The 27,859-nt window shown below is 54.6% G+C and overlaps 3 protein-coding genes across 3 annotated transcripts; 2 read left to right on the plus strand and 1 right to left on the minus strand.

The window, feature by feature from the left end:
• Positions 1-301: 301 nt before the first annotated feature.
• On the minus strand, positions 302-6,933 carry BESB_054950 (uncharacterized protein; the record flags this gene model as incomplete). The annotated part of the gene is made up of 12 exons (XM_029363930.1): positions 302-438; positions 948-2,518; positions 2,887-2,987; positions 3,677-3,725; positions 3,958-3,992; positions 4,512-4,639; positions 4,902-4,960; positions 5,144-5,214; positions 5,595-5,656; positions 5,785-5,859; positions 6,238-6,276; positions 6,858-6,933. The coding sequence occupies 12 exons, from the start codon at positions 6,931-6,933 to the stop codon at positions 302-304; spliced, it is 2,403 nt and encodes an 800-aa protein (XP_029219853.1).
• A 3,588-nt stretch (positions 6,934-10,521) lies between these two features.
• On the plus strand, positions 10,522-15,083 carry BESB_054960 (uncharacterized protein; the record flags this gene model as incomplete). The annotated part of the gene is made up of 4 exons (XM_029363931.1): positions 10,522-10,993; positions 11,617-12,899; positions 13,469-13,667; positions 14,011-15,083. The coding sequence occupies 4 exons, from the start codon at positions 10,522-10,524 to the stop codon at positions 15,081-15,083; spliced, it is 3,027 nt and encodes a 1,008-aa protein (XP_029219854.1).
• A 1,817-nt stretch (positions 15,084-16,900) lies between these two features.
• Positions 16,901-20,076, plus strand: BESB_054970 (uncharacterized protein; the record flags this gene model as incomplete). Its single annotated transcript, XM_029363932.1, has 6 exons — positions 16,901-17,319; positions 17,742-17,946; positions 18,390-18,557; positions 18,790-19,004; positions 19,320-19,512; positions 19,828-20,076. 6 exons carry the CDS (start codon positions 16,901-16,903, stop codon positions 20,074-20,076), a joined length of 1,449 nt encoding a protein of 482 aa, XP_029219855.1.
• Between the last annotated feature and the right edge of the window lie 7,783 nt (positions 20,077-27,859).

Here is a 27,859-nt window from a genome sequence, read left to right on the forward strand (position 1 = left end):
GGTGACTCCATTGAAACGCGATTGATGTGCCTGCGACTTCTCGGCGACAGACCGCTCCATGTCAGATGCCTTGCCCTCATTGCACGGCACAAAAAATGTAGATAGAGCGCGACGTGCCGCACTAGAGTTGGTTGAGGCGGCACTGAGGACCAGAGGCGGTTGAGCAGCTCGCGTTGAGCGATGGCCTGTGGCAGGCGAATCAATGGTGTGGCATCCCAGGGCTTTTTTACAGGCGGCTGATGGATGGCTGGGACAAGATACCGCTTGCGGCAACTGGGGGCTGGGACGCTGGACTCGTTCGTTAGTCAATGCCGGACGTATCAACACGCCAGACGAGCTCGGCTGTTCGATCGTAGCCGACGCTTTCATGCTTCTGCGGTGCAGGATTCGTCGTGCCATATTCTGCGGTGCCCCTCTCGGACTCCATCTGGATCTTTGCTGACAGCCCACCAGTTGAACAGTCGAGAGGTTGGAAGCTGCGCCGTTATCGAGGTGCTGCGCGACCTTCCTTCTGCGTCCGCCATGATCTATTGCCTGACTAACCCTGACAGTCGTCAGGACACGCGACCCCGGCACCGCTTCAGGTGCCGAACGATTCTTGCCGGCGCCAGCTACAGTCGGCGCACCGCATCTACTCGATACTGAGAGCAGAAACTGGCTGTCCGTAGCCTCAGCGCAGGAAATGGAGGAGTTAGCCCCGCATGCGCTTGCAAGCCGAGAACTCCTGCCTTCGGTGTCATGGTCCGCACGCCGCTGGAACAAGGAGAGTAGTCTCGCCTGAGCTCTATCCATTTGGAGTGGCCGCTGCACAGAGCGATGGCCATATTCCTGGCCGACTGCCTGCTGAACTAACGGTTGACTTTGACCGTGGAAGTGGCGTGCCATCGAGTTGCTGCTTGCCAGGTGCCTCTCGCGACAGGGAAGCGGAGAACGATGTGTCTGTCTACCGTTGATGTGATGGCGTCCATGGGTGCTGGAGAGTAGCCAACGACCCAACTGAGCGTCTGCATTGCACGACCCATTACTCTCCGCCTGGAACGGGCCCACAGCAGTAGGGACATGGTCAGTACTGCTTGTGCCTCCAGAGTCTTCCAAGACATTCCGTCCCGCCGCAGTTGTGAGCACGCCATGCCTTGAGTGAGGGCTCCCCGGACATGTACGAAGTGGCGTCGCTTGGATAGCACCGCTGCACTGCATCAGAGCCGGTGTTAATATCACGCTGTCATTGGTCTGATCCTGGTCCTTCAGATACACGGGAACACCGGAGACCTGCTCGATGCATTGGATTTCCGTCGAGTCCCTTCTTCCGACGGCTGTCCGCTCTGTTGCACTCTTCCTGATCTGGGCGGCGGGCACTTGCACTCCACACACTGACGGCCACAATACTGCTTGGTCCGCCGAAAACTGTGGAATCATCAGCTGAGGGATGCCGAAGGGAGGTGCTTGCACGCTGGCTAAGCGTGACAGCTCCACAGTAGATTCCGCCATGCGCTGTGACGTTGAAGCGCCTCCGCAGACGCCCTCGGCTCTCGCGTCTGAGTGGTAGTAAAGGCCAGCGGAATGCTCCCGGGGTATCGACCCGTCGGCGGACTTGCAATCTCCGCCCGTGGTGGCTGAGGGAGTTCGGCTCTTTGATGATAGCCCATCCGCTTTTGCCTTCTCGTTAGACTCACTGGTGCTATGCTTGACGGACAGTTCGTACGGTGCAACGTGTCGAGGGAGCCCCCGATAGGGACAAATGCCGTTTGTCTCTTTAAGAAGACTCCTGGGTAGAGGTGCCGCAGAGCTGGGGCTGGTGAGCACGTGTGCGGCGGGGTGCTGACTTCCTTCGGCGCTCCGAACAGCGCCCCCTGGGTCTTCCACAGGCAATTCGCATCTTTCATCTGTGCAGGTGCGTCCTCCTTCATAGGCGAATGACGGCGCGTGCCTGCGGTCCTCCAGATGCGTAATTGAATGGCCGTCGTCAGTCTGCTCGTCAGACGACACCACACCTGGAAAGCTCCGGGGGCTAGCGATAGCCATCCTGCCACGCGGAGACTTGTTCAAATCCTTAGAGGAAGGACTGTTGTACTGGCTAGCCTGTCGGTTTCCTTGGCTCGAGGGGCAAACAGTAGTAGCAGCATCGTGTGGCGTCAGTTCACAGCTGGCACCAGGAGGGGCTCCAACCGTGTCCTCAGGGACGAGGGGTAGCCTCGAGGCACCCGCACCTTCAGCGAGGGGAGACAGGAGTGACGAGCAGGCCGCAATTTGTGACGCCTCGCTTCTGCAAGGGGTACCCCTCACTGCTGAGTCAAGCACAAGAGTTGCTGAGTTCTCTAATAGTGACGGCGGCCTTCTAGCGGTTTCCCGAAGTGTCGCGCGGCGCTGGAAAGAGTGCTCAATCAGGCAGCCGTTCGCAGAAGAGTATCTCTTCAGCGCTGACCCACTCGAATTTGGGTCGCTGCGAGTTGTGCCTTCCCCGCTGGCTAAGCTCGCCCCTCGTTGTCCGAGACGCCGGACAGGTTGCTGCGGGCGCAACCTTAATGCACAGTGCTCTCTTGCCGTTCCAAGAGAATGGGGTGATCGCGGGGAGTGTGAAAAAGACGACGCGCGCCCCAAGGGCGGAGAAGAGGTGCTCCGCGAAGCTCTCGACAGACAGGAATGATTACTAGGCGTAGGCGCACTCTCGCCGTGTCGTTGCGAAGAAGGACTATTTCCACCTGTCACGTCAAAAGATGGAGTACGGGGAGGCTTAACCGGAAGGCCGCATGCGACTATGTTGCTTTGTTCCGTCTGGCTGCCCTGCGTTTCCGGGTTACAGGAGTCAGAGGCTGCAGCCATGCGCCTACGGGTATTATGCCTTGGAAGAGTATCGGATGAAGCATAGCGGATGGCGCCACGCCGCACCTGTCCCGCTGCAAGTAGTTCTCTCCTGCTTGGAGATACTTCCTGGGACGGCGTTTTCTTCGGGTCGCAGGGGCCACCTGCAACCGCCGAATCGTTTGGCGCTGAAGAGCAATCCGTGGGTGCGCTAACGCAGAATAAAATGTCGAGTGACGGCAGCATGTCGGAGACCGTCTGAAACCTGTTAGTATGGCACGCACAGGGACACCCATTGCAAGAGATGTGATGTAGTAGCGATCAAGGCATGCATCACTGTCATAGCTCTCACACTTCTCCTCGTCACACGTCTGCCACACTCGCGTCGAACTCTCAAACGCGCTGGACGTCACCGATGTGTTCACCTCTGCGACCGCAGACTCTGTTAACGGCCAGGTGCGTAGCTACGGCATGCGATTCATTGAACCTGCTAGCTACAGTCTACCATCCGGAGGTTCACCCGAGCAGGTCAGGAAACACAGAACGACGATTTAAACGCACCATTCCCCACTCCGCATCCTGCTGGTAATTCTCGAGTCGAAGAGCGCTGAGTCCACCTGCGAGCACATTGGACGCCCCCTCTCATGGTCATAAACGTGGAGCAGTGACAACGGGATAAGCACGTGCACGCGTCAGCACATCGGACAAGGAGGCCAGAGCACATCCAGCACCGTCCGACGGGCGCGCACCTCTCTACTCCGACAAACTGCATGCAGCCCAGACAGTCCCTGTAGCGACTGTGGCGGTCGCCAACATGGTTGCAGTGCAGAGGCGGGAACTATGACGTGCGCAGAAGCCCCACACGTGTTTCACTTACAGGGTGCACCTTCCCTTGTGAGACGAGCACGCGGTACTGCTCCTCGATCCTGAGGATTCCATAGAACCGTCGGAAGCAAGACGAAACACGAAACTGTGGGGAACCAAGCCACATAGTAATCTATTTCCGTGCAGGCTGGTTATGGTAGAAGGTGTGCACCAGCGGCCGCAGCATATGGGCTTCAGGCCGGGCGGCAAAGAGTTGCGCGGGCTGAGTGCCATACTTCGTTTCTTCACGCCTGTCTCTCTGCAAGTCTGCTGAGTGCGTTCCTGAGAGCTTACTTGAGGAGCTCGTACATCACGTTGAGCCGTCCAAGCTGGGATTCATGGCCAGCAAAGATAATAACAGCGTAAGGCATCAGTTCGACAGCTCCGTTATCAGGGCTCTACATAGTGATCGCTCGCTGTCAAGGGTCGACTCCCAACTTTAGTGGCCCTCTTATTAGACACCGGTGTATGTACCAAACCGCCGATTAATGCTTATACGGCGGAGGTACACTGGCCAGACTGCAGTATGCGCTAGGAAACGAACACGTTTCCAAATTACCACAAGTCGGGTTCGGTCTTAGGGGCTCCTAGGCACGGCAGCGAAAGCTCGGTGTTCAAGAAACCAGCGGGTAGTCCTAGACGTTAACAGGAGTCTACAGCTCCGAGGAGCATCTTCAAAGCAAATCCATGTGCATCCCGAACTGTGGTTTCGGCAGGCGTCAACCAGATGAGTCGCTTGAGTGGAAGGATTGCTTGACTGAGTTTGCCCCACGGAAGCAATGACATTTGTCGACATATAGGGAGCCAACTTTGAGCAGCCAATTCAGCGTCCTGCTTAGGTCACTTACGACATAGCGCAGGCGGTAGCACTTCTTCATCTCCTCGAATGTGTGCGTCAGCTTCTCACTGAGGTGGACTTCGTTAACCTCCCGGAAGTCGAGTCGCGCCTCCCGCTCAGCCTGTTCTATGTCGAGCCCTACACATAACAGGCATCTATACCTGTACCGCCATCACCGCGGCATCGCCAGTCAGCAAGTGAGTTGTGAAGCTGACTGTAGCGGAGATTTGACAGGCGGGACTATGGATGCGGAGGGGCTTATCCGTGTGCGCAGACGTGTGCCTTTCAGGCGGGATGGAAATCCTCCGTTGCCCGCGGGCGGGAAAGCCTCGATGGCAGGACGCATCCGAACCACGGCAGTTATGCGCTGACGCTAGCGGCGGCCAGCTGCCGATCGTACCTGGGTTCAACTCGACATATTCGCTGGTTCGCTCCCGTAGCATCCGATTGCCGGCTTGGCTGTTTAAATATCACCACAGTGAACAGTGAACCTGTGTGGACCAGCCCCTCGAATCAGCCTGAAAAAGGTGACTGTGAAGGTATGGGAAACGTTCCCGGTCGCTGGGTTTGTCTGTGGCGCGCAGGAAGGCTGTACGGAGCAGTGCTGCCACAGTCGGGCAGCGAAGGCGCTGCAGTACGTACGTGTCTAGGAACAAGTCGACACATCGTGAATTCTCATGAATGAAGTTCTGAAGGACTCGTTTGTACTCTGCCTGAGCGAAGACAACGTAGCACCAGCAATAGGCTTGGCATCGCGGCGAAGCACCTGAGACGCCAGAACAGACAGCGCCCGGACCGATATTAGGTGCCGAGTGCTGCAATGGAGCGGCTGAATTGTGCGTTGCCTTGCCCTTTACAATATCGACTGTGGCACAGAGCGATCACAAAATATTAAGTGTCATATATCTGCACAACACCCCTTCCCTTCGGCTAAAAAGCACTCTGTCACTTTACGAGCCAGGCGTTCAAAGCTCGGCTTCGACAGAAGAAAGTCATCGTCGGAGAGAACATGACGACTAATAAACCAGACGGCTTCCACATTCGGATAGGGCACCTGCTTCCGACTCAGGAACGCTGAGGCTTCGGTGCTCACCATCAGCTCTGGCTCGAGCCCCTTCTCTTCGTTTTCCAGTGCGTCCAGTTGCTTTTTTAACCCTGAAGGTACCGTCGATGAGGGCCGGATAGCTCTAGGAGAGACCTGGGCAACACAGTTATGTGCCTATTAAACGAAACAGCTGGCCAGCCACGAAGGCACCGCAGGCACGCCTTGCTCATTCACGCACCTCGCTGCTTGCTGAGGAGGACTTGAAACTCAGCTGACGACTGAAGGCTGAGAGCATTTAGGACAAGTGGACACACTGGACACACTGCAGAGAAGTTGCAGGCCGCTCCCCCTCTTCCCAGAGCCCTCAGATTTTTCCGCTCTCCGGAACGGCCCCTTGTCACAGCAGACTACGTTTTCTGAACGATGCCGTCAGGTGATGAGGACTAGCGCTGTCTCTTGATCACATGACAACATTGGCTCTGCGTTCTGCCTCATCAACGAACGCCGGCGATAGGGGAGCAGACGTGGCGCAAATGCGGATCCAGTCGACAGGCACGCGCCCGCGATAGACGAGGACGCGATTTGGTTGCTGGATTGCAAGCGATGACAAACCAGCGTTATGCTGCTGCGAGGAGCGGGACGCGGCAATCCATTCGAACCCACGCAGGCTGCCTGCCCCCTATACTCTCACCTCTTCCGGCGGCGATCAACGGGTTTTGAGGAGCCAGATCTGCCGCGAACAGATTTGGGGGGAAGGGCTCACGGCGTTGCAGCGCTCACGAGTGCAGTGCAAACCTAAGCCTGCATACGCGTCCGGTCGGTTCTCTAGGCCACTGTCTGGTGGTCGATCATGCTCCCCGTCCCCTCTGAAGCAGCTGTTCTATCCAGTTTGCTCAGATGCAGCTCTGTGTTTCCGTTAAAGCACTGCACTCTACTCTGGTTTCTTTTTTTTGACACCAAACAAGCACCTACCGGCGGGGACAGAACGTGCACGCATGTAGTTCGTCATCTTCCTTCCTATTATTTTTGCCTCAAACACCACACACGTTAAACAAGAGAAAAAGTCCTGGAGCGGCTTCGATTCGCGCGCCCCGACGGACTGTAGGCAGATTCTCGAGTACCGTGGCATTCATACGTTTGGCCTGGCAGCACGCGAGGGGTACGACACAGCCAGCCTGCTGCTTTGCATATTGTTCTTTTTGCTGTTTTTTAGCGTGAATGAAAGTGAGGGTCCGACTCCCACAGACCAAAAGGCGCGACAACCTCTGGGGCACGTGACCTAAAGGAAGTTCGTAAGATGGTATTCCCTACAGCTACCACTCCTTCGGGCCCGCTCGGGAGTGCCCTTATCCACACGCAAGACTCTAGCAAGCAGTCGCAACCTCATTGGAATGAAGAATTCCCCACAGTTTCTCCTGGAGCTCCTGCAGTTCTTGTCGACGCCGATCTTCTGCTTGTTTTCGCGAGACCATCTGAACAACAATGCAAGAGGAGCTTTCGTGGGTAGAGGGATCGTATAAAGCAGACCTAGGATTTGATGGTCTCTATTGCGAAGCGGTACTAGATGTGTTCCGCTTTCACCACCGATGACATAACGAGTCCCCACCTGGCAAATAGCAAGCTCGGCAGCACGTATCGAATTCATTACCGGCTGTCAAAGATAGAGACTCAATGCCTCGAACAAATGGAAGGCGCCACCAATAAGAACACAGACACCGCCACGCTCGAAGAGCGTGTTTTGGTAATTGGTTTGCCAGAGCAAAGGCGGGGATAATGCCAGCGCTGGGTTACCGTTTCCCACTTTATCTGCCATCTCTGCGCTGTCATCTTCTTCCTGCAAAAGCACGTAATACTCGCCAGCGGGTTCCCGGTAAAGCAAGAAGGTTCACTTTCGCTTTCTTGTCCACCAGTGCGGAGTTTTACTTCCGTGAGGAATCTGAATAGTAAAAGGAACCTGGTGGCAGTAGAGGTGTGACTGTGCAGCGCCTCGGAACGCGTTTTTCCTGCCTCATGGTTAGCTATCGCCGTACACCCGGGTGCTTCGCGTGAGCTTATCATCTTCTTCGTGCTCGAGCGTTCCTTGCAGTTTCCTGGTTCGCCGCTGCTTGGCGTCGTAGTACAGTTCCGCGCATCTTGCCTGTTCATTGCATAACAACTCTGCAGAAGCGGGATAAACGACACCTGTGTCAACCGCCGGCTGCGCTCAAACGGCCACGGGAGCGCCCGCGGTCACTCTATGTATCCTGAGGCACCCATTCACACAAACGAGGTGGCGTTCGACGCCACAAGAGCCTTTTCGACGCACACGTAATCTGAATGCTCCATCATGGAGCAACTGCTGCTGTGCGAGAGAGACGGAAGAGCCATCGTATGCATAGCTCTAGAGCTCGACCGAACCACTAACTCCGACACCCTCCAGGCGCTTCTGAGGTGTGCCGCATCACGAATGGCATTGATGAGCTCCAAGTCCCTGCCAGTTCCCCGACATCAATGGCAGATCTAGGATGAGTGGCGTGTGGAAACCTCTGTTCCCCTCACAGACAGGTGCGCCAAACCTGGATGCGGAGCTCGGATGCGGTGGAATTTCTATGGAGTCTGGATGCATCGCGGGAGGCCAGTAGTTCCGAGGAAGCTCTCTGGATAAGCATAACAGAACCGACGAAGGCACACGATCCAGGGTGCACGATTGTCTTCCGTCGAACCGAGCGAACGCTCCTCCGGACTGAGCAGCGAAACATGAAGGAGAGCAACCACTCCCAAGCAGGGAGCAGCGGTACTCCACGAGTGGACGCAAGAGGGTATAATCGGTATACTTCTTCAGTGGATCTAAGTTGTGTTATCAGAACCGATCGTGCCTGGGTCTTTTTTTTTCTTTGAGCCTGGCCGGCCCCTCAACATAGCAAACCTGACGACTGGGAAAGCGATTCCGATTCGGCCTGCATGTCTGTTCCGAAACAGACAGATAGTCGTACTTTTGGTGGCATTCGTGTGCACGTTGCCATGATGGTGCCGCCAGCTTCTTATGGTGTCAAAGATTTCAAGGACGAAAATGCGGCAGTGTCCTCAAAGCGCTGAGCTGTCTCGAAATCCAGTATTGGTTGCACGTGGCGAACTGCTAGTCTCTTTCGATGTGATGACAGCCTTGAAAATTCCATTGCTTGGATCTCAGCTGCCTATATGCAGATGCGCAGCAATGGCCTGGCTTCTGTCACAAATTCCAGGACGGTAGGCTGAAGTATACTCAGGCAGGGGTTGCGAATGGCGGCAGCATTGCTGCACTGGGGCCCCATGGAGGACATTATGCATCTGTGGGTTATGAGGAAAGCCCTCGTGGGAGGTGGCCCGTCGGTCTACGAGACCCTTCCCACTGAGTCCGGCAGATTTTTCTAATACTGTGTGATCGCTGCAGAAGCGTGAGGTAGCCGCTGTCGGGGGTTTTAGCTCGATTGGAGGCGTTTGGCGGCACGCACTCTGCAGGAGATACATTCGAATGCCCCCAGCCATGTAGGGGGGCATCTGCAAACAGATGGCCGGTCTCCACCAGTCAAACAACTCCTGTAACTCTGCTGTTGGATTAGGCCGTAATGCAGGAAACACCAAAGCCTACTACTGACTAACGCATGCACGTGTGGGCAAAACCCGACTGCGCATGCATCGCATTGTCCTCTGGTAGGACGTAGTTGTGAAGAATGACAAGGGTGTCCCTCTCCACGCCCATGGAACGCTGGGTTTCGGTAATGTACTATTCAGAGTTTATATATATACATACGCAGTTCAACAGGGTCACGCTGCAGTAATTTCGTGGACCTTCTGGTTTGGTGCATGCGTGCATGCGCACCACTGCGCATATAGAGTCTTCGGGTCTCCCTCAGGCGTTTGCAGAACGGTGTTAACAACTGCCGCGTACCCGGTGCTTGCTGGCCTCGTTTCTTGAAGAAGCGGGTGAACGTAGTGGAGAAGCCTAGAGTCTCAGCAGAGATCCCTTTTGATATCTATGGGCCCATCCCTCGTGCGCGCAGAAGCTGTTGCCAGCCTGATGCGGCAGCCTCATGGCCGTCAGGAACGTGGCTGCCACGATCTGCATCGTCTCAGTCTTGTGACAAAAAGCGTTGCCATGTAGGCGGCGCGCCCTTGCATGCGATGGGATAGCGTGACTATGGGCGATGATCGAAAAAACACGGTCTCATCAGATGCAGGAAACCGCTAGAGCTATTCTTGTGATAGGAAACTGAATACCAATCTGCGAACCGTCTAGTCAGACTCCGGCTACAGCAAGTCAATATAGAGCTGGTGCGCGTCCCGTTGCTCCACGAAAAGTCGATCAGCAGCACGGGAGTGGCGCGCGTCCCAATCAATGTGCCACTGCATAAGCTGGAGTCACGCAACTCCCTCCACTAAAACGCAGCGTTCGCGCCCTCACAATCGGATATTCACACACTCAACTTGCATTCGTGCTATGGCCTCGCTTCGTCGAAGCATGCTCAGCCTCACCGGTCCTACTTAATCCCTCTGGTGACAAAACATGCAACCTGTTTCATTTGCCTACCAACCGCTTTCATCGAGCCGTCTCATGCCGCAACAGCACAGAGTGCAGAGTTGAAGCGCCATTGCGGACGCTTCGAGCCTTGTATGGCCACTCCGTCAGACGCCACCGAAGATTCGCAGGACTACGTGCAGCTTTTCGAGCCGTTGTGGCTGGAGCCTCGTGCCCGGATGGGCTGAGCACGACTCCAGTGCGCTGCGAAACGGACAACTGCCCGGTCATTCACTCCGGCGCGGAGGACGCGATGGTTGATGTGCGTAGTACCGGACTGCTTTCGGGCCGGATCAGCTGCGACATGCGGAAAATAATTTTGGGGCTGCTCCCGAGTGTCACTCCCTACTCCGCGGACCCCTCCTGAGCCACACTCCTCCGGCGCGCAAAAGAGGGGGTCACTGCGAATCTGAATTTGCGCCTGTCCCTTCAACTGGCAAGATGATGGACTGGCAGTTGCTCGCCATTATTGGCCTTAGCGTGGCAGCAGGGCTGCTACTCGTCCTGATTATTGTGGTCGTGTTTGTCCACAGCCGGCGTCGATGCGCGCACATGCATTACCACGCTGAGGTTGTCGAACTCAAGGAAAACCTGAAAGCAGCGCAAGTGGAGAAGGAAGAGAGAGAAGCGGAGTTCTCAAACCTTCGACGATCGGTTGCTGACTTCGACGCAGAGAAGTCATTGCTCCTGAAGCGGCTGGAATCCTGTGATCGGAACTCAACGCCAGAGGAAATCCGAAGATGCCTCCGCGAACTTCAGCTCCACTTGGCCATCCAGTCGGCAAATTCAAGCTGCGTTCGTAGAGCTGTGAACACTGACTACAAGGAAGGCCCTCCAGCACTGCTCGCTGAGATATGGCTAGTTCACGGGGAACCATGTAGCGTAAGGGACGACGAAAACTACCCCACCCTAGGTGAGCATCTATCATTAATAACTAAAGCCATAACGGTCGCCCAGAAGAAGGCGAATGCCCCCACTTCTTCCCCACCATTCATCTGCAGTGCTGCCGTAGCTGTAAGATAGCATAGTTTTATGTCGTGAGACCTTGAGGCTGTCAGCAAGGGCTAAACATACTCTGCAAGAAACGATACTTATATGACCAGTAGATTCACCCGTACACTGGTGCCGTTATAAATATCCATTAATTCTCCAGTTGACAATCGGCATCCTTAGCGAACAGCACCCCCCATAGAGTGCGGAGAAGATTCTTACGCAAGATCCTTGCAGCGGGAAAGCGTGCAGATAACGAACAGCTGTTCGCAGAGAGACGGATTCAGACACCATAACAGGCGTGATGAAAAACCCAGAGACTCTCCCTGGTATGCCTACGTGTTATCATGTGTCGCCAACATCGCCGCGAGTCACGTCAATTCTGTTTCATCTGAGAGCGGCGGCTTACTCACTCATGAAAGCAGTTTAACTATTGCGCCGCGGCTCTTCGGGACAGTGCTTGGCAAGTGAGTGCCAGCATATCTGGGGACGCGCGGCTGAGTCGACTCAACGATGGTACCGCAGTGTAGTTGCGCTTTTGTTCAGACGACTTTCCCCCTCCGTTTTCGCGGGTGAAGCGTGCACCTTATCGATATGGACGATGCAACAGCAACGCCCAATTGAATCCTCTCTGCGCAGAACCGAAACTATGCGATGAGGCCTTTGGACAGGGTACGGCCCGCCGATTCAACACCTGTGCGGCCCACGGCGCGCCTCCCCCATCAAAGTGGCACCGTCGGAGGCACAGTCAGTGTTGCCAGCAAACAACACAGTCGGCCGGTGATGATGAGAGAGCTACATGCCATCAAACACAAACCTTCGCCCTGGAATCTAATCGTGTCTGCGGTGCGGGAGATTCCATGCCGTGTACCCAAGGCTGTCCCACAACAGTAGAGGCGGGACCCTGCCGCTCAACTACGTTGCATTCTGCCACCGAAGACAATACAACTGGGGAGTTCTACGGAGAGGAAAAAACGGTGCGAATATCTAGCCCCGTGGTAGCATGCACCACGGCGGGTTCTCATCCGGGGGAAATGACAACTCTTGTGGACGAGGAGTCTTGTCAGACCGACTGGGGTACTGAGCGCAAAACGTGCAACACCGCGGTGATCCCGGCGCACACGTTCGCTCCAGAGTATATCTTCGTCGGGGAGCAATGGCTACCTGGCGCGCACGTCACAGCAACCACCTGCTTCCACGCGGTCCCGCTCGTTCGTCTGGCGAAGTACAGCAGGCGAGACCATTCAAAAACAGAAAGCATAAAGACTGATTTATACCAGCAGACCCTGCCTGACGCGTACAAGCTGGAGAAGGTGCTTCTTTCATCTCAAAGTACTAGTCAACTGGATCTGGTCTCTTCTAGCCGGGACCACATCAAACTTCAGTCCCGGGCATTGGTCAGCATCTTGCCGTCCCTTGAAGTGTCAACAAAAGCGGTAGCTTTCCCACACCTTTCCTACTGTCTGATCGAATACAGCGTAGACCGTCTAACAGGCATACGCAAAACGGCGCTAAGAGATTACGTCGGAGAAACTCTCAACCAACCGTTATACATCTTGCTGCGTGTCTTCGAGCGCTCCAGCATGCCGGGAGCAACTCCGCCCGCGTCACCGGGGAGTGGCAGAGAGGAGAATACCGTGTCGGAGCATGAGGAAGAAAGTTGGAAATTAATCTATGAGGCACCGCCAGTGCGTCTGACAGAGCCAGATGGATGCATAGTGGACGACGATGTCATTTCCTTTCGCGAAGACTGTAGTTTCCATTACAAGCACACCTACAGTCCCGCTCCCCCCACGTTGTTCGAAGCCAAGGAAACTGAAGAATGCGTGGTACGAGGAGCCTACACGGCTTAGGATTCCCCTGAGGTGCCTTGTCGTTAGCCCTTCGCGAACGTGCTCAGCTGCGTTCCCAACTACCCCATGATTCGAAGCTGTGAAGACGGTGATATTGGTAATTAAGAACGACTATGCTCTACCACTTACTTCTAGAACCAACACCGCTAAGGCGAGGGCCACTGTCACATCGTGCATTGCAAAAACACGCTCGCTGCCGCCCCTTTGATATAGCTGTAGGGCTATTCCATATATACGACTTCTCAGGAGACAACAGGAGTTCCTCTATTGCCTCTGGAGCCCAGACAAACAAAAACACACATCCAAAGTGCTCCCCATCCCCCATCTGTCCACCATCGCATTACCATTGGTACATGGGCAGTGCTATATAATTGTGAAGGGCTAGAGGCCTCCAGGCACCATCATCCCTATCCAACATTATCAGTGACGCACTCACTCTTTGCAGTAGCAGGCCTACAAGCCCCTGCAGTTGCCGCAGTAATAGCCCTCGGAGTTCTGGGCTGCAGCGTTCGGGCTACACTCATTCTGCTGCTGCGTCATTGCAGGCCAAAGACAAGCAGCCCATCGTGGCACGTCACACCATTCCGTGCCAAACGGAAACCCCCTTTTATACTCGTCCACAGCTCGCGGTAACAGACGTGGCCAGCCCCCGGGTGAAAGCAATGAACGCCAAGATTCTAGGAGACACCCGGCCGTGTTCTCCGAGAGCCATCGCTGGCCGCGCTACTGCAGAAGCATGCTATGGTAAGACTGCAATTGGCGGCTCGCAGCAACAGTAGCTGGAAGAAAGCGGACGCGCCACTCGATAGTACTGCTAGCTGTGGTCATGTAAGATCTTTCGTGCGGCGATGTACGCGCCAAAAGCCCTGCGTCACCCCCTAGATGCTACGCAGTAAAACTGGTGTCCTGCAGGGTCAGATCTCAATCTTCGAGGACGGAACATACATCCGGACAGAGCGTGTGCTAGTTGTCAGCTTTGGCCAACGTAGACGTGTTCTGCGTTTGCCGGTAGATCAGCGAGACGGGCCACAGCGACCAATAATCCGATCTAGGAGCGGCTCCCAAGTGGCCGTTTGCCGTCGATCAGGAGACTCCACGGACTCCTGCAGGGCGCCCGAGTCGCCGCATTGCAGCGGCGTGGCTGCACCGGCGCTCACAATGCGCAAGAGCAGTACTTCAGATTCCACTCTCTTGCGAGGCTGGGGAGACAGAAGTAGGGGTTACGAGGACTGCTGGAATACAGGAGCGCCCCTTTACAAATCTGAGAGATGGATCCGGACGACCTTTCTCCCCACTTCGGCTGCAGCGTCAGCGCGTGTGGAGGCTGCGAATCGGTTCAAAGATGTATGCCTGCTGCAGCAGGGCCTCCTTTATGAAGACGATGTACTCTCAGTAACGTGCGTCGTTGGTACTACGGTTTTTCCAAGCGACAACGTGCTGCATGCCTCCGTGGAGCTGAGTATAGTCAATAACGCACTCGGGGGAGGAGCCGCGACTCTCAGCGAGAGTCTCTGTGATGATAGAGGCCTTCCGACAGGATTCCACTCAGTACGCACCGTAATTGAGAATGTGGAGCAGGGGGCCCTCTCATGCTTTGTCTCTCCAATAGTCCGTGCTCCGCCCGCGGGTCCCAGGTCGCCAGCACGGGCCGTGCAAACAATTTCCGCCACAATCATGCAGCCTTTCCAGATCGTCCCCGAGGTGACTTTAGAGGCTGTCCTTCCTGACGGCACCGAAAACAGGTGCACCTTCCCTCTTCCGCTGGTAATCACGCAGTTTATGAGGCCAGTGACTTTGTCACCGGCTGCGTTCATGCAACTCTGGTTTGACGGGACCCTTCACTCCAGGTTAATGAGCCTTCGTCTCTCCAGGCGGCTGACATCTGGCGGGTTTTCTGAGCTGACAAAGGTAGCCACGCTTAATGGCAAGTTCAAAGCGACAGATGGCATTAAACATCGTCTGGCGGAGAATTCCATTTTTGCCGTCGGAGAACTAGCGGCCGTTGGCGACATGCCGACAGACAGTCGATGCCTGGTCAGAGTCTGGCAGGGGGAATTCGGCGCGGCTTCTGCAGCCAAGCTGGAGGTGAAAGCTGACGATCGGCGGATTGCAGCTGCAGTTTTCGAACTTTTGGCTTACGTTCTCGAAGACGGAGAGTAGTTCGTGTACGACTGGATCACTTTGCGAACCACATCTGCTGTGCCGTCTATTGGTCAGCATGCTATACGTTGCCTCTTTCGCATATTTCTTTGTGAAAAATCCGCCGTGTCGGTAAACGAAGCCACTGGAACGCAGTGCAAGAGCTCGAAGCCATCGTACCTACCAATTGCTGCCCGATCTACGAATGTAGCTAGCACATCATGCCACTACCAGCTGGTGTCGACGCCCGTAGACGCCGCTGAATGACTCCACAGAAAACAGCGATAGAGTGTCACCTCTGCTTTGGCTTCCACGTGATCTAACTGATTACGGCAGCATGCTAGTCATTGGGATCGGGCCGGTTGGTTGGATTCACTGGCGCATTATGGCGATTGTGCTCCAGAGCTTTGTGTTCTGCAATTTCGTTGTAGCGTCGGCCAGCTGCGGAAACCGGTCCATTCAGTGTTCACTGGAGAATACACAGTCCCGCTCCACGGAAAATCCAGGTGTTATATTTCAGGAGCATGACCGACGCGAAGGGTGTAGCTTGCGTTCCAGCCATCACAACTTTTCACAAATGGCAGGCAGCGTTTTACATCAGTCTCGACGACAGGACAAATGAGATACAAGGCGCCCCCTGATGATTCAGCGATACCCTGGCGGCCACGGCATGGAATTAGTTGATGTCTACGCCAGAGGCCTTTCAGAGGTTTCTATTTGAGTAATGTGACGTCAGCGACACCGTTCCTTCACGGGACGTGTAAGGAAGATAGGAACCTAAACGAGCGGAACCACCTCGGTGTCAGTGCTTACACCAAAACTTGCTGGCAAGGACAATTTGCATTTGTTTCACAGGACCGCAGAATGCTGGTTTGAAGCAAGCTACCGCGCCCTATGGGGATTTGGCTCCTTCGGGCGCTTGGCCCGTTGAACGTGTTTGAAGCAAGCGCATCGGGAAGCGCGAGCCGATTTGCACTCACTGCATCAGAGATGCCAGATGTCGCAACGCTGGATACTCGAAAGAATCTACCAGAGACCCACCGTGCAAGCGTAAGGCGAGGCATGCTGTGTGATGCGTCTTCCCCGCATGTTCTATTATCGCATGCAGAGCGCCACACGCTGGTAACCCGTTGGCTCTCCACGCACCGGACAACAGCCAGACAGGATTGCTTTGTGCCACTCTCGTGATATTTGCATGTCTAAGAAGGTGTCTGCTTGCCATACATCCCGTGTCATTTATGCATTTCGAGACCACCGTGAAGCCTGCGGCTGCCACTGTTGCAGACGCGTAGAAGCCGCACATCCCGGTTGGGGTAAAGGAGTATGACTATGGTTTTCCTGTCTCGAGGTATCAACGTGTCTTGACGAAACTGTGCCGGCTTTTTATGAAGTCGAATTCTTTTCTGCTTACTCTCAGCTACGCTTCGAAGCGCGAACACTACAGGCACATTTCATTCAGAATCACGCATACATTCTGCAGTGATAGCGCATGTCATCGTTGCAACCATTCTTAGGTTGCATACACTTCACTTGTTACGTTCAGTCCAGACACAACTCTAATGAGCGAAATGCCCAAGGACGGAAGCTGCCTTACTGCATCGCGCGTATAACTGACTGCCTCGAGGAATGAAGGGGTCTTTTACAGAAGAAGGTTGTATGACGCTGACTCGCGTGGAACGTCACTGAAGCTCATCCAGTGCTGGCTGGCAAGAGCCGAGCAAACCGCTTGTCCGGGCTTTCCTCAGGATTACTAGTGGGTGAGTAGTTGTGCTCGGCCTTAACGCCTAGACAGCACTGCGATCCCCCACTGTGGAACAAGGTGTAACGAGCGTGGAACCATGAGCCGGCTACTCGCGCAAGCGCGCATCGATCGCCAGCGCGCGACTGAGGTTCGAGTGCACGCATTGCATGAGCACCTCAAAGCAATCGCACGCGTCGATATAAACGCCCAAAGCAACCGACGTGTCGAGGCATTACGAAGGGAACGCCAGCACAGGGAGGAGCAGGCCGAGATCGAGATGGACGCTATGATTACGCAGCACGAGCAGGACGAGTACCGCAAAAAGCGGCTGGCTGAGCTTGAGGAACTGATTGCCACAGAGCTCCAGCGTCAGCAGGCGGAGACCATCAGGGCCGAGACCCGCCGCCGACGCATTTGTGATGAAAGTGAAGAGCTCAGGGAGTTGAAAGAAAAGCTTCAGATGGCTAAGGTGAATAAGGAAAGAGCCGCTCAGCTCATCGAACAGCAAATGCGCTTGTAAGCTACCAGAACAGATGATCGTAGGGTTTTCCAAACGGAAGCTCTTACGTGCATACGTTCACCACGGCGAATCAAACCGAGTGCAAAGTTATGCGAGGAGATTTGTGACGTTATACATCCATGTACGCAAACAAATGGCGGAGTTGAAGCTAGCGAGGCGGCGCTAGATGATATTTTGTCTCTCCTTGCTCGATTAGTACCCAGTCTCTTTCTGGGCCAAGCAGGACTCGTTCGCACCTCTATGTAACAGATCCGCTGTGAGAGCGGCAGCCCTCTGTTACGGGCATGCTAGGCATACGAAGCTCTGTTTATCACCGGCATCAGAGGAGAGGCATAAACTGAGCGTACGTGATCTCTGGATGGATCGCTAGAATCACTAGCATACATTCGCTTCACCCCGTTGAGTGCCCGGCACGCAGGGTTGAAGAAGATGAGATTCAAACCGCCATAGATGCTCAGGTCGAGGCTGCTCGCCTCCACGTGCTAGAAGAAGAAAAACGACTCTACGTGGAGCAACTGGAGCAGGCCCGCGCCGCTAAGGATATGCAACGCCAGCAAATGTACGAACGAAAGGAAGCGAGAAAACGCGAGGCTATCGCGGAATACAACAACGATAGAGCTCAGGTGCGGCGCTGCATCCCTGCTTGTCTAGTGGCTTCAGTTGAGTTATAGCAGTGACCGTTGCGCCCTCCCTCAGTTTTGCTGGCATCGATAACTGTAGAAACGGGAATTGGAGACGTCTGCAAATGCTTGACTGCGACAAACAGAAGCGCGTGTGACAGTTGCCGCTGCTCTCAAACCGCAGAGCCTGAGCGGTGTTCAGCAGGTGCCAACGGTTTCATCGCAACCAGGCATCACGCCCGATGCCTTCCCTCGGACCTAGGCATCCTGAGAACGCTGCAAACTGAAATGTATAACGGTGGGGGGGGGGGGGTTCGATATCTTCAACACGCTTGGTGCCTGATGATGCGATTCCTGTTTATACACAGTGCCTACTCTCGGATGTCGCAGTTTCGCTATATTACACCCGAATTCAGCCGAAACCTGGACTGATATCCGGCGCTCAGGTAGAAGACATCGTCAGACAAGTTCTCGCTCAGGAAAACGAGGACCTTCGGATGCAGGCCGGAAAACGGGAAGAGGAGCGGAAACAAATCCAAGAATCTCTGCGCCAGAAGGCGCTATGGCACCAACAGCAGAAAGAAGCATCAGCACTTGAGGATGCGAAAATTCAGGCAAGTCTTCACTTCTGACAGCGACTGCCTTTTCTGTGCCCAAAGGTGGAGACCGTTTCCCGGTACGGATCAGGCCGGCCATTCTATCCGGCAACTGTTCCTGCGATGGTTTTGAATTCCGTTTCGGTGTGGTTCCTGAGCTCACACATACCGCACGAGCAGCAGTTGCGTGGCAGAGGAAAACACATTTCCTATGGCTCCTAGTGGTGGAAATCCGGTGCCATGACGTCAGGAGTATGCTGATTTAAAAGCGGCCCGTGATAGACAGCTGGACCAGGAGCGCGAAGAAAGGGAGGAGGAAAAACGTCGCGTCCTCAAAGAGTTATCACGACAGAAGCTAGAGCGGGAGGCAAAGGAGAAGGAGTATCAGCAGCTTCTGGACGACCTCCACCTTGACGAGAAAGAAGAGCTGGAGCGGCGGAAGGAGGCAGCGGAGCGTCAGAAAAAGTGAGGCCTACGCCAGCAGATGGAACGGGCACGTTAGGCTCGCGAATTTTCACGTGCAAAAGCCTGTTGGGCTGACGCGAACTTCACGAATTGAGTAAGGGGGCTGTGGGCCTCAAGGTCGGCATCGTGCTGCAGAAACACCACTAGCGGTGTTGGCGACAATGTCCTCCAACTCAAGCCCTGCCGCACAATGGCGATCGGTGGCTTCTGTGAGCAGGTCAATGCATGGGAATAAGCTTGGGCACAGCTACCCTCCGCCACAGCCGCCACAGCCATGAGACTTGTCCTCTAATACCGCGTGCTGGCTTTCGACAGGCAGGACGACAAGGAAGCAATGCTTCGCGCTTTTGATGCCCAGATGGCAGAGAAGGAACGGCGACGTCGCGAAGCGCAGGCTCAAGAGCAGCAGTACCGCCAGGACCTCTTGGCGCACCTTGCAGAACAAAACCGGCTGGAGCAGATGAACGAACAGAAAAGGCGCATGAAGCTGCAGGAACACATGCGTCAGGTAATAACGGTTCTGTATCAACACTAGAGCCGCATGTGCGATGCTGGGCTGCCCCACTAGAACCTGACACACGCGGCTCGGCAAGTCTGCCAATCCCCAAAGCAGCGCCTGGTTCTGGGCAGACTTGTAGAATGGTGATTGTGGCAGCTGGGCCCGACTCATCACCTGGATGAGACAGTTTGTGTCGCACGCTGCTTCACATGGGGATAATCCAAACTCTGTGATGCTCCCAGGCATTGCGAGTCTGAGCGCCGCGCGACGATCCCGTTTGCTGGCCTCTCGATACTAATGTTGATAGAATCGTGCGCTTTGTAGGTGGAGAAGCTGATCGAAGAAAGACGGGAAATGTTTGAGGCAGAGAGAGCCGAAGAAAGGGAAGCTAGACAGCGACTGGTTGCCGAAGAAGAAGAGAAGCAAGCAGTAGTTGAGCAAGAGCGGCAGCGTCTCTTACGGGAGCATGCCGAGCTCATGGCGTTCTTACCGAAGGGGACCTTGAAGAAACCTTCAGAGCTCAATCTAATTCATGAAGCGGCCGAAGAACATCGCCGCCTTCGGCACATGTAACTCGCGTTACAAGATGCAAGGAACTGAAGTCGCGCGTCATACAGTCACCGACTCGCCCTACGACGTTATACATACATTTACCGACTCGCGGGCATGTGGTGCCCATGCGCACTTGAAAAACAGTCTGCTTTCAAAATCAGACTACCGCATATTGTTGGCATACGTGGGGTGGTGGCTGAGCATGTTGCTTCTCCGCAGTCTCCAAGTTATCGCATTGAAAACGACTGTTACAAGCTGTGTGTCTCGCATAGGCCCACAGGTTGTCAACTGGCATTGCCATCAACCGTATAGTAGTATCACTTCACAGCAGCATGAGAAAGTGCGCTATGGCAAGCGGCGTACCTTAGTTTACCTAAGTTAGGAGTCTGACACCGGCTGAAAGCTGCATAGACGTACGGTCAGCAGAACGCATGCACGCAACAGCTAGAGCACCTGTACCGCCTCGGGCCTCTCTTGCTCTGCGCTACCTTTTCGTCTGTTACCACTAACCTCATTGGCTGCTATGTGAAACGACCATGGTGGTAGAAACACGTCGTTGTTCCGCTCGCATCCCGTCTCCGTATTTTGGTCGAAAGCCCGGCGTACCAATGTGGCAGGCGAAAGACGAGCATCATAGTTTCACGCCGCGATACAGCTTCTGCCTCGTGCGAATCCCTTACAGAGCTGGATTACTGCTGACACTCCCGCTGCTGATGCTTCCGGTTTGCTCTAGGTCTTGCTTCCGCGAATGTGTTCACTCCTGCTACCTTGCATAGAGCCGTAGATTGGCATGCCGTTGCCGCAGCGCTCCTAGGACGTGACGTGTGTCTTCGCAACAGACGACGTCTGGCAACGACTGTTGTCTTACACAGGCACTCTGTATGGCTTCGCTCAGGAACCGTACGCAACACACTCACCTGCGCGTTAAGTCAAGAATTCGCGTCCGCCCGCGGGGCACTGCACTGAATCCTACCCTATATGCTGCTGCATGTCTGATGTAATTATCCAAGTACATGGTACGGCTAAATGCCAGATTGTGCAATTCCACGGCACCACCAAAAAGGCATAAAACTACTTGTCCCCTGTACGCAAATACGCTCGAACTTGCACATGCTAGCTCAAGCGCTGGGCGACGGCTGTCACGTGCTTTATGTGTATTGAAGCGCCACGAGCGCCGCGTACCACCTGCTCACGCGTACAGCGAATCACGTTTCCAACCGATGCCGCCGTCATGCTGTATCTGACAGTGCCATTGCATTCCTTCAAAGTGCATTCCACAGCCAAGGCACCACTACAGCAAAAACTGAGGTCAAATATGGGAAAGGTCGTAAGATTCTTACAAGCTACCACGACGGTCGCTCTTCCTTCCTCACAGTTGGCCACTGCCCCTGACGACCAAATCCGCAGAGCATATGAGTGCAATCCTCAGGAAGTCGCTTTATTGTTGGTTGTGTGTCTAGAGCCGATGGCCAGCACACACCTCGGCTCAGGAAAACGCGCTGTGCCTTTGTACGTCAGTGAAGGAAAGGCACACGCATCAAGAGGAAGGACGTGATTCCATCGCACAATGGTTGAAGAGCTACTACGATACGGAGTTATCCCGTAACGTCTTTACCGCATGCGTACAGAAGTCATAGTTGAAACATTCCGCGCTGTTCTACACCCATTACAGGCGTGATGTAATCCCGCCGATTCGCTGCACTTCGCATATGTACGAATACAACAGTGGGAACAAGTATGGGAAGAACAAAGGCGACACATGTCACAAAGCATTTGCGTCCTTCCCAAATTTACGTCGACGCACGCAGACTTCAACATGCAGTCCCAGCTGGCTCTACACGACCAATGTTTCGCAGATGTGCAAGCCATCATTCACTTGCGTTCCTCTGCAGATACGCCGAACGAGCTCACGCAAAAAAGGATCAGCGTCGGATTGGCGAGAGCAGTACAGACGTGTGCAACCAGCAGAGTCAAGCTCCACTGGAGTCGACAGCTGTTTCACATCCTTCCTCAACACCCAAATCGTTAGATAGAGACAGAGGACAGCCAAGGATGACCATATGAAACGCGATACATACGACACACAAGCGCGTGCCCATCCCACGTCCGGATCCGTGGTGATAGGGTATCTTACGCTGCGTGTAGAGGAAACTGATCTGACGAAGGAGACCGTGGAAAGATGATGTGTCAGCCAGAAACACCCCCCCCGATGCATCAACCCTGCTCCACGTTCCCAACCCTTACAAAGCCCGACACTAGAGGAAGAGAACAAAGAACTAATCGAACTTTTTGACTGCTCGATCATCCTGGAACCGGTGCACCACTGCAAGACAGCACTAAGATCCAAGTTTAACACAAATATCACAACGCGGACGAAGATGCAGCAATGGAGCAGGAGGGAGCTATAGCTGACACTGCACTCAAAATGACTGCTGAACGTGCCCTTCCAAAACTCTTACGCGAAAGGGTTTCACGGCATTGAAAGGCAGCCGCCGCCAAGTGCGTATTCGGAGCTCGCTACGCAATGAATCCCCTCCGACAGGCCGCGGCCGTTCACGTGATTGCGTGACACCACAAGCATCCCCTCGGGACCCACAGAGCCTTCAAGAATGTCACCCTAGCGAGGCACTATTGTGCCGAGCGACAGCCTGCATACTCTCACGATCTCCCCATCACGCGGCACCAAATGCAACATATCTCTGAGTCAGTTTCATGAAGCCGGCGTGCTGTATAGAAAAACATAATTTCATCGGACGGCGAGTGAATACTTCTACACATGCGGATTCAAGATCACTTGAAAAGATAAACCATTCCCCGACGCTCTTGCATACAACGGAATAGCTGCATCTCGAAGGGCAAGAAATCCCATCCGGGACCATCGTAATTCCGGCTGTTACCCCTGCGGGAGTCTCACACGCACGGCGGCAGCAGCGCTGTCTCCGATTGGCCTCGGTGTAGTCTATACATTGTTGTTGCTAAAGCAAAGAACACCACAAGATCTCCCCCGGACCAGAGACAGCCGGGTAGTCTGATAGTTGTGCTGGGCGCTGGCATGCGGCACTTATCATTCACATGTCCACTCACTGCGAACTTTGGCATGCAACGTTATCCCCTGTGAATCCCGCACTTTTAAAATGTATTGGCCGTGTTAACGGCATCTATTCTGCCTAAACATACCCACTGGTACGACGCTGTTTTCCACGAAGACAACCTAAAAAAGGGGCAGACTGGTTCCAAATCTAAAAACGCGACGTTAACGCACTTGCACTGTCACTGGAACCGCCAGCAGGCGCAGCGTTCGAACAAACTCCTTGTCCCTTGTTTCCCTGGAGGGCGACAGCCTTGTACGCTCTCGACGGACAGAAATGCCTCCACAGACCGAGTGCCTGCACGCCTGTCACGTAGCGGACAAAACCCCATGGCTGCATTGGTCTTTTCAGGCGGTTGCGGCATCCTTGCCGGTGGCTTGTCTGCCCTCAGCAATAGCGGAGGAGCGAGCTCTTTTAAGGCAAGCACAGAACTGCCAGAACCAACGTCACGAAGCCCCTGTCGTCGGTCTCCACAACAGGATGATAGCCGCCGGCTTGAAAGGCCTCCGCTGGATGGTCAACCGGTAATGACCTTGTGGTGCACAAAGATTGCTTCACTTCCCTTATCCCCGGACCCGAGGATGCTCCCAAACAGCACAGTTGCAAGACGTTGCCGCGTCCATCTATATATACATATATATGTATATATACATTGTTGACAAGCAGATGTAAACAGAGTGTGATACTATGCTGAGTTTGTCGGCAGCTGGGACCGGAAGGCAGGCATCATAGGTGAAGACCTGTCTGGAGCTGGATCCCCTCACGACCGCATGCTCCCAGTCTCCATATGAAATGAACCTCTAAATCGGCAGAGGTAGGGGGACGGCCTTGCCTCCCCTATGCTGCTGCCTCACGTCGCCGCATAAGGCTTTGGGAAAGCTCAAACAAGAAACAGGAAGGAGCTTGGATCCACCGTTTCGATATACGCTTAACATGCCACCAACGAATAGAGGTGGGCGGCTGTCAGCTACACACACAATAACAGGAGCCCTCAGAGTGAGAAGCCTTCATAACTCCGGTTGTCGACCATTTGTGTTTCCGCCGGACAGGCATACCTCGCCCTCGAGAACGAAGCTGCGATAGGAGATCGGTCACAGCCCCGTCATCCTCCAGGGAGCGTAATTCAGCATTCGCACAACGCTCTACCACGGAACGGTCTGGCGGGCCCTTGCTGCCTCTTAATAACCATCCAATCAGCTCCATCCACTGGCTTGGTTTGATGCTGAAAGTGTTGACGCATTCAGCAGAAAACCAAGGTGAACTCGCTGCCACACAAGATTCGTTTCGTTTTCTGTAGGGAGCTCCGTTGTGGCCTGCTTAGCGCTCTGAAGATCACTTATGATACCGATATCCGGTAGTTCTGAGAAGCAAAATAATAGTCGGAAGCCTATCGCCTGCCGACTTCCTGTCGCCCAAAAGGCTACCTCCCTATTAGCACTTGGGACTCTTTCATTTCTTTTCGCAGCCATTAGAACCGCGCGCTGGAAGACAGGCGAAATGCCTTCCCTTTGTCACACATGAGGCAACAGTGACCTTCACTCCCTCAGCCCCACCGCCATTTTCCATACACAAAAACCCGCCTCGTGGAAGGGACCCCCCCACGACCCCCCGATATGGACCAAAAGACGCATTCAGATTTATACGTCATTCGTCAAGCTTGCGAAAAGCTCCCAATGACTTTCAGTAACATGGAAACGGTACAGGAAGAAAGACTCCCTCCCTTGTTTTAGGCGTAGGATGGAAATACATGCGCTGCGGAGGAACTCGTCAACATGTCCTTATATGGCCAGCACACCGCCTGGCGACATGCTCTACTTCGTGGTTTCATGCTGCCTCGACACCAAGTATTATTATTTCACGCGTTGCCCCCTCGTAGGACGGTTTACCCAGAGCTTGGGCACGGTTCCTCTGCCAGTTCATTCTCGTCTCCTTCGTTTACCACCCACTCGTCTCGCTGTCTTCCATCCCTCCAATATCCAGACCCTCCGGGTTTCCCATTGTACCAGGGCACGCCTCGTACATATATATTTGACAAAGACTCGCACTAAACTTGACAGTCCGCTTTCTTCCGTCCTTTTTGACGGGCTTCGCTCCAGACAACTCAGACGAGATGATACAGCTGTCGCTGTAGGTTCCGAGTCGCCGTCTGCGTCTGTATCGTGCTAAGCTTCCAGTTCGGCAAGCCTCTCTGGAGGACGATCTAAACCTTAGCGGAGTACCGGCTCCGTGTTCCTCGTCGCTTGTGAACTCTCTGTTTGCGTATCCGTTGGTGCCAGTTCGCTGCGTACGTGCCGGCGAGGAAGTGCGGGACGACGAATGAAGAGGCAGCTTCCGTTTGTAGCCGTTAATTATAGAGCTCTCCTCGACGTGGAGATCATCACGCCAGTCCGGGACCGCGGGGACATTCGACGGACTGGAATCAACGTCCCTCTCATCAGAGGTCACGGGCGTGGCTCTTCCATCGTTTGGCTCACGAGTTTCCTGTCCTTCCCGCGCACCCCCGTTTGTTGTCTGGTTCACGCCCGTTTCGTGTTCTTGTTCCAACGAAACTGCATCGTCTGGAAAACAGGCTACGCTCCGGCTTCGGCCCTTTTCTCCTTGCGTTACAGCAGACGAACGCGGGGATGTGAAGGTGTGAGACGATGAGGCCGCGGCCCAGTCCAACGCTGTTGGAACCTCCCTGTCTGCGCGGGGGCATACTCCCGGAAGCAGAAGCAGGCGTCTCCGCGGGGACCCGAGACACGGTGCAGCCCCTTGGCAACCTAGGGGCGAGCAGGAGCAGTCGGTTTCTGAATTGGGAAAATGTAGAGCTGTTATTCTTCGACGCTCTGGGGGCGTCGGAGGACGATATCCTGACACAGCGAGAGTTGCAAAACGCGGCACGTCTTTGCATTTGTCCACTTTCGAGCCACACGACTCCGACGCTGAATGCTGAGTTCCGTTGCTTCTGATAACTGTTGTCGAAGAAGGTGATCCATCGCCCCTTGAGAACCAGCTGCGTCTAACATTTTCTTGCGCTACGTCTTCAACTGCGTCACCTTTCAGCAAATCACCGTATCGAACACGTCCTACAGAATCCAAAGAGCAGGGGAGCGGAGAAAGGAGCCACTGACTTGCCCGAGGTGTCGCTGGTTCGTGGATAGAAGCTGGCAGGACGACCATTGTTTTGCCGTTGATATGCAGTCCATCAGTGCCTGCGTGGGTATCTGCTGTGTTCAACTCGGCAGTTGGCGGAAGTACAGAGAAAGCGTCTGCAGCGGGTGTGGGACCCGAGGGCGACAACGAATAAGACATGCAAGATACTGGAAGGCTTCCCGGTGTAACGGCGCAGCGAGGGCCTTTGTGTGCGGCTGTATTAGAGGTCACCAGAGAACACTGACAACGTGACGCCTTCAGTCGCCGCCCTCGTTCCGAGATAGACAGGCTTTTTGTAGGTCTGTTCACGGTTCTTCTTGACGGAATAGGGAGAAGAACTAACGGGCGCGGAGAACTGGGAGGCGTGCCACATTTTTCCGCCGTCGCCGTTTCCGTATCGTCCGGTGAAAGGGAGCGTGACGACGTTAGTAGGTAAGGCTCCAATTTGCCTGTCACCTCTGGTCTTGTCGCCTGCTGGTATTCCACCAAGAGCTGCTCCGCAGTTTCGCAGCTGCTCTTGACATCTCTATGTTCCACTTTGTCCGCATCTCCATGTTCCACTTTGTCCACATCTCTGTGTTCCACTTTGTCCGCATCTCTATGTTCCACTTTGTCCGCTCTTTCCTTCCTCTGATCTTCTGATGCAGCATTGCAACGCGCGTCCACTTCTTCCAGATAGTTTCTCCTTTCCAGCAAAGGAAAAGACGAGTCTTTCTGGGCTGTCTCAGCTACAGATGCTTGTCCAATGCCTGCGTATGTGTGGGACACAGACCCCGGAGGAAGACGGGAACCAGGCGCTTGCGCAAAGCCCCCAGCAAAACCGGAGAGTGGAAGACGAGTAGAGTGTCTCGAGCCCCGTACCTCCCCTCCCATGCCCATTCCGACCTCACCTTCGTAATCGAGGAGCGGATGGAGATGTCCTTTCTTTTCAGTTTCGAAATGGATCCTGTGCGTCGAGCTGTACAGAGTTCCTGATGCGTCGCTCTGTCGCTCTCCATGTGAGTGTCGCCTGAGCCGCCCCGACTGAGGGCATTTACCGACGTCTCCTTCGCCAGTATGACGCCGCACCTGAACCGTATCGGAAGCGAGCAACCCGGCTCCGCTATCTGGTTCTTTCCACCGTCCAGCCTGGCCTCTCCTGTCACCACTTTCACCCTTGTGCAATTTAACAAGCCCACCGGACGGGCACGACCTGTCATCACATCCTGCCGTGATTTTCTTCAGTCCGTTCGGGGCCGACCGCAGGCAGCGGCATTCCCCATCGCCGAGAGCCCGCTCAGCAAGCGCCGAGCTATGATTCGGCCGGTTGACTGCCTCATCAATGGGCCACGCGCATTCGACTCCGTCGTTCAGTTCGTGTATCTCCCCGATCTCCCCGATCCCGGGGGATCGCCTGCCTGAAATCGATCCTTCTTCAAGCCCGGCTGCAACGCATTTCCGAAGCTTTACACTCAAGACCTCCCCAACGCATGTGGATGCGCAAGGACGTTCAGTTTCCAGCTGATTTAGGTCTCCCCGCTGTGGCATGTTACCGCCTTGCGCAACGGGCGGAACTATTTGGGAAGGCACAGTGGAGGGCG

This window comes from Besnoitia besnoiti, chromosome IV, assembly GCF_002563875.1.
Source record: "Besnoitia besnoiti strain Bb-Ger1 chromosome IV, whole genome shotgun sequence".
NCBI classification, from domain to species: Eukaryota; Apicomplexa; class Conoidasida; order Eucoccidiorida; family Sarcocystidae; genus Besnoitia; species Besnoitia besnoiti.